General features: G+C 42.6%; 1 protein-coding gene across 1 annotated transcript; it reads right to left on the reverse strand.

The window, feature by feature from the left end:
- Positions 1 to 2,636: 2,636 nt before the first annotated feature.
- On the reverse strand, positions 2,637 to 6,707 carry LOC149534478 (uncharacterized). The gene is made up of 2 exons (XM_089803464.1): positions 3,715 to 6,707; positions 2,637 to 3,621 (listed from the first exon to the last, which is right to left on the reverse strand). The coding sequence occupies exons 1-2, from the start codon at positions 6,326 to 6,328 to the stop codon at positions 3,200 to 3,202; spliced, it is 3,036 nt and encodes a 1,011-aa protein (XP_089659590.1). The 5' UTR covers positions 6,329 to 6,707; the 3' UTR covers positions 2,637 to 3,199.
- Positions 6,708 to 6,995: the final 288 nt, after the last annotated feature.

A 6,995-nucleotide genomic window follows, 5' to 3' on the forward strand; every position in this document is an offset into this window, starting at 1 on the left:
GACCCTTTCTCCCCATATCTATTAATCATCATGGCTGAAGGCTTGGGCAGATTCATTAAGCATCAGGTGTCCTAGAATTTTATTCAGGGCTGGCGGTGGGGTAATGGCTTACCTTCTCTTTCCCATCTTCAATTTGTTGATGATTCTACTCTTGTTGGTCTTGCTAGGATCAAGGAAGCTGAAGCCTTTCGACATTCTTTGGGCGTTTATTTGGCAGCTTCAGGCCAGAAAGTTAATGAGCACAAATCTTCCATTTACTTTTTTAACACTCCTGATTCTATTAAGCACATGATTGTTGGTATTCTACGGTTTCAGATAGGATCACTTCCTTTGACTTATCTTGGCATCCCTATTGCTGTTTCCAGGCAGCCACGTCTCTTCTGGCAAAATTTGATTACCAAGCTTCAGGATAAGGTAAATCATTGGACTCATAGATGGCTTTCTACTGCTGCCCGGGTTACTCTTCTTCAAGCTGTTATCCAAGCTCTTCCTACTTATCGAAGCATGGTTCACGCCGCACCTATTTACTTTCTCAAGGAGTTTGATGCTCTTTCTTGACAATTCCTTTGGAGTGGTAATTTGCATAGTACTAAATGGAGCTTGGTTAATTGGGAAACTGTTTGTAGGCCTAAAAAGGAGGGTGGTCTTGGTCTTCGATCTGCTCTATTGAGTAGTCAAGCTTTGGCTGCTAAACTTTATTGGCGATGGTGCTCTGGACAACATCAACTTTGGGCTCGTATTATCACTCATAAATATTTTCATGGTGTTGATCCTTGCTCTATTTCTACACTTCCTCTTGAAGGTCGTGGCTCAATGGTTTGGCATACTTTGAAGACAGGTGCGATGTTGGTAAAGAGGGGTCTGTTTTGGATATGTATAGGAGGTTCTTAGGCGTTGTTTTGGTTTGATGCTTGGGATGGATTCCTTTCCATTTTATCCATATACCCTCATCTTCAGCCTCTTTGTGACTCTTTTCTTGCCGCTGGATGGGATAAAGTGGCTCATTACAAGACTCCTTATCAATTGGGACCTGTTGTTGGTTACAAATGGAAGCATTCTTCTGATTGGACTCCTGGAGGTACAGACATGGATTGTCAGGAGCTTTCTCAAATTTTGGCCTCTAGAGAGTGTTCTTCTTTGCTTGGTCCAGATGTTTTGGCTTGGGGCGGTACCTTGTCTGGTAAATATCATGTCTCTGTTGGGTATCAAGAGATAACTAGACAATTATTTGGGGATGCTGAGGTCCCTTGGTGGAAGCAAGTTTGGAATAAAGTTTCTTGGTCCAAGTGCAATTTTTTCATGTGGCTAGTGGCTCACAACCATTGTCTTACCTGGGATAATCTTTGTAAACGTGGATTTCAGGGCCCCTCTTATTGTGTTTTGTGTGGTAATGGAGAAGAGTTTGTCTCCCATCTGTTCTTCCATTGCTCCTATTCTACTCAGATATGGAACCTTTGGTGGCGCGCTTGGGGTTGCTCTTGTCGGCATTCTTCCTCTTTGCCTGAGTTCTGGGCTCGCTTGGGTACTGCTCCCTCCAAGTCTTCTTTTCTCCATGCTGCTTGGATTGCTGGCCCATCTTTCATGCTTTGGCATATCTGGTTGGAGAGGAATCGTCGCATATTCCAAGATGTTCGGCTTGGTGTTTTGCATCTTTGATGGAAAATATCACATTCTCTTCAAGAAACTATTCTTGTGAAGTGTGAGCTTGATGTGGGTATGGATCCGGTTGATCTTGCTATCTGTAATCACCTCAATTTTCATCTGCAGGATGGGGTTGCAGCTCATAGGTTTCCTTTTATGTCCAGGCAGCTTCATCATCAGAGGAAGGGTCGGGTTAACCGGGATGGGCACTGGACTCCTCCTCCCTGTAGAGTTCTGAAAATTAACACTGATGGTTCTTCCCGTGGGAATCCTGGTCTGGCTGGTATTGGCGGAGTGGCTCGTTGTAGTTCTGGGGATGTTAAATTTTTCTTCTCAGTTCATAAGGGTGATTATACAAACAATCTCATGGAAGCTCAGGCTATTTTATATGCTGTGGAACAGTGTTGCTTGTGGGGATGGAGTAAGATTATCTGTGAGTCTGATTCCCAGGTAGTAGTGAACATGTTTTCTTTGCAAGAGCTTGAGGATGTTAGTTGGCAACTGGCTACTATTGTTAAGCAGATTCTTTTCTTCTCTTCCTCTTTTCAGTTCATTAGGTTCACGTATATTCCTCGTGAATGGAATAGAACTGCTAATTGTTTAGCCAAATGGGCATCTAGTCATGATCCGGGTTGGAATATTAGGGATAGGAGGCAACTGTCCTTTGAGATGGTGCAAGCATTTGATGATCTTGTTGCTCAAGATTGAGCTCCATGTTGTATTCCTTTCTGTCTTAATAAATTTTTACCCCTCTTTTTGCAAAGAACTTATTTCTTAAAGATCTTTATATTCATTGGTGTATAGTAAGCTATTTCTAATATCAAATCATTTCAAAATTAAATAAATATTTCTATAGTTGCATAAAATAATTATTTATATTTTGACATATAAATAATCACAAAATTATTTTTACCATTAAATACAAAGATAATACAATTATAAAAACCTTGAAAATGATTTATTCCTTAAAGTCATATATTAATAACATAATCACATAGACTAAACTGTAAAAGATCTTTCATTCCCCCTTCACATTTTACATTTTTTTATAAAATTATTCTACTTATGTGATATTGCTATTAAGATTCAACTCTATAGGTTTTTTGAGTCAAATTCATCCATATTTCAAGAGTAGTTGTTCACAAACCCATCTCTCATGACAGTGAATGGGACACTCAACAAGCATTGGCTCTAGGTGATACTATGAGCATCACCTATATCGAATGTGTGTTGACTGTCTCATTCTAGTGCTTCACCTCTATGAGCATCACCTATATCTAATGCGTGTTGAGTGTTCCATTATGGTGCTTCCCTTATTTGAGCATCACCCAATGCATGTTGAGTGTTTCATTCATTCTCATGAAAGATGGATTTAAGATCTCTGAACCACTACTCATGAAATAAAGGTCAATGAATTTAACTCGAGAAAAATTATACAAATAACAATATCACAATTTGACTTAATTATCACTACTCTACTTCTCTTCATATACATCGCCGATGTCGAGACTCCTCCGAGACAAAATTGGATCACGACAATTTATCACGTTGAAGTCCGTTAATCAAGGAACAAAACCATTTCGTTCTCTGGCTCGGAGTGTCTGCCTGAAATCCTTTGCAGATGCTGAAACAATTTGTCATCCCTTCTTTTCTTACCATTGTCACCATTGCATTCCTCTAATTTTTCCACAACTTTTCTCATACAAGGCCGCTGCTTTGGCCCTCTGCTCGTACACATCAAACCTACTCTTAACACGCACAACATTTGCTCCGCGCATTTCTCATCCGCCGCGCGCGCATCCAGCACGTCCATCTCCCCTCCGCCCATTAAAATTGTGTTGCGAATCCAACCCACGATGTCCACGCTCTCTCCATACTCTGCCTCCCCCGTAGCCTTCCTCCCGCTCACCAGCTCTAGCACCACCACTCCGAAGCTGTACACGTCACTCTTCTCATCCACCCTCAACCTCTCCACATACTCTACTCGCCACATTTTAAAAATTAAAATAAATGAGATAATCTAATACAAGAGACTTTAAATGTTAGAATATGAAGAAGATAAATTGTTCGTACCTGGGGCTATATACCCATGCGACCCAACATAACCAGACACTGTATATTCATCGCCCAACCTATCAAGCACTCTGCATACGCCAAAATCTGCAATTTTAGCCCCACAATCTTCATCCAGCAAGATGTTACTGGATGTCACATCCCTGTGCAGAATTGGAGGTGTGCAATCGTGATGCAAATAACTCAACCCACGAGCCGCGTCAAGGGCGATCTGATATCGTATCGGCCAGAGCAGCGGAGTTCCTGGTTCAGGGCCACCGTGCAGACGGTCGAACAGGCTACCGTTGGGCATGAACTCGTATACCAACAGCTTGTAATCTGACTCTTCATTCGATATGCAACAGAGAAGCTTCAAGATGTTGTTGTGCCGGATGAGCCCCAGTGTATTCACTTCCACCTCCCCGCTTTTATTTTCATCTTGCTCGCCTTTTCTCTGAAAACTTCCAGTGGATCGTGTTGTGTTTCGGATCTTCTTAACGGCTACGGCTTGCCTGTTGGGGAGAATGACCTTGTACACTTTTCCAGCACCTCCGGATCCAATCACGTTATCCTCTTTCAAGTTGTGGAGGATGCATACCTCGTCCACATCGGTCGAGTGGAATGGAGTTAATTTCCACGACGGCGTTCTCCTTGGCCTCCTGATAAACAAGAAGCAACACAGACAGATGGAGCACAAGATGAAGATCACTGTAAGTACAGCCGATACCACAATGGTAGCCAAACTCTGTTGTGATAACTTGTGAGGAGAAGTACACAGAGGTAGCATCAAATTCTGATCCCCGCATAGCTTTGGATTCCCCAGAAAGCCCTCCTTGTAGGCCGCAGAATCGAGAGCATCAGGAATTCCTCCAGACAAGTCATTGTTGGAGACATTGAAAACAGTCAGTTTCAGGCTTCCTAATTCGGGAGGAATTGCGCCACTGAGCAAATTATTGGATAGATCAAGGCTGTTTATGTTGTCGTTCAGAACCTCTGGGATTCGGCCAGTAAGTCGATTGTGAGCCAGATTGAGCTGACTCAGTTTCTTTAGTGACATTATTTCCTTCGGAAGTTCTCCTGACAGAGAATTATGATCCAGCTGGAGAGTACTGAGCGAATTCAAGGACCCGAGCTCATGGGGAATGGAGCCTAACAAGCAGTTGCAGCTGGCTTGGAACACCTGAAGATTTGTCAGTTTTCCTACTTGTGGAGGGATTCTTCCTTCGAACCTGTTGTTGCTTATCTCCACCCGACTCAGATGCTTTGCTTCACCGATTTCAGCTGAAATCTGACCTTCAAACACATTGTCGCTGAGAATCAGCTTCATGAGACTGGAAGCTCCCCATAGTCCAGGTGGAATCTCACCCCTCAGACGATTGTTCTCGATATTTAGATATTCTAGAGAATTACAGTCTTGGAAGGACGAAGGCAGAGTACCGTTAAATTTGTTTGAAGAGCCATAAAAACAGTAGAGCAATCCCCCTCTACACAGATTCTCTGGCAGAAGACCTTCCAAATCATTTTCCCACACTTCTACTTGAGCGAGGTTTGAGAAGGTGCCCAGACTCTGGGGCAGCCATCCTTTGAGTTTGTTGCGGAACACCTTCAAGTAGCTCAAGTACCGTAGATTGCCGAGCTCAGCGGGTATCTCTCCCGTTAGCCGATTGCTAAACAAATGCAGAGAATACAAATATGTGAGATTGCCGACTCCCTTGGGAATTTCCCCCCGAAGCTGATTCTCGCTGAAATCCAGACTCTCTATGCTCCTCAATTGCCCAATGTTGCCCGGAATTTGGCCAGACAGATTGTTACCATAGAGAAACAATACTCTCAACTTCTCGAGAGCCATCAAAGTGGTAGGAATAGCACCCGAGAGATGATTCCGCGACAAATCCAACTTCTCCAGCTGTGTTAAATTGCCCAAGAAACTCGGCACTCCGCCCACAAGACTGCAGTTTTGTATCCACAACTGCTGCAGTTGCTTTAAATTTGCAAGCTCACTGGGTAGCACAGCAGGGCTCAGAGGATTGTTGTCAAGCGTGAGGTTCTTCAGAGACTTTAAATTCCCGACAAAAGTAGGGAATTCTCCGCTCAAACTATTTTCGTGGAAAAAGAGAGCTTCGAGATTTGGCAGCGTACCAAAGGCTGGAGGAATGGGGCCACTGAACGCATTATTTGCCAAGTTCAACTCTCTCAACTCGCTCAACTCGGAGACACGAGTGGGCAGCGTTCCAGCGAAGTGGTTGTTCGACAAATCGAGCTTTTGCAAACGCTGGCAATGGAGGAGGGCGTGGGGGAAGGGACCAGAGAAAAAATTGGATTGGAGAGTCAAGGAAGTGAGGTTAGGAAGGGCGCATATGGCGGAAGATAAGTTGCCAGAAATGGAGAGCCCCGTGAGATTAAGTGCGGTAACGGTATTGAAAGAACTGCAGGAGATTCCCGTCCAAACACAGGGATTTGGTTGAGACTCATTCCAGTCGCTCAAAGCATTTCGGGTGTCCCTCCAATCTCCATATTTAATTTGAAGTAGAACAACGCCATCATGCGAGAGGGAATTGGAGTGGAGACAGAAAAGTAAGAATGTCAGAATGCAGTAAAAGAGAGTGAGAGCGCGGATGGGTATTATTGGTGCCATAATATATTTTAGTAAAAGAGAATGCTCTGCTTGCAGAAACGTCGGAAAAGCTCTTTCAGATTTATAAGGCTTGTTTATAGATTGTTTTTCTCCGCAAATTCCGCAGGAACGTAGAACTCTTTGGATTGGGCGGCAGTCGATGGTGCAAAAGAGAAAGAAAATGTAAGTTAAGATTAATTGACCAGTCCAAATGAGAGCGTCAATGGCGGTCAACGTAAGTCTGAAACTTACTTTAAGTGTTCATTTTATTACATTTTAAGTTTGGCTGCGGGAATAGGAATAGGGGAATTCGGACCTCAAAATTTATGTTTTCTAAAATAAATAAAAAGTGGAATAGGAATACATATTCTAATAACACCTATTTGGGTGGAATTGCAAAACTTCATTTTTGGGCCAAAATTAGAATATGTATTCCTATTTTACTTTGTATTCCAATTTCAATTTGGTGTATCCAAATGAAGAATTCAAAATTTTAAGAATTTACATATGCCTATTTCGCTTGTATTCCTGTTGCCAAACGGACCCTAAATGTTAGTAATTAAACTAAGAGGAAGGATTAGTTTGTTATGCTTGTACATGTATATTATATTATTATACTAATTTTTCAGTTTCTACGCCACTGTGTTGGAGGTAAAGTGCTATGTCTAGCACCTAGGTTGCATCCATG

This window comes from Cupressus sempervirens, chromosome 10 (genome assembly GCF_028749045.1).
Source record: "Cupressus sempervirens isolate cs-2001-9-10 chromosome 10, ASM2874904v1, whole genome shotgun sequence".
NCBI classification, from domain to species: Eukaryota; Viridiplantae; Streptophyta; class Pinopsida; order Cupressales; family Cupressaceae; genus Cupressus; species Cupressus sempervirens.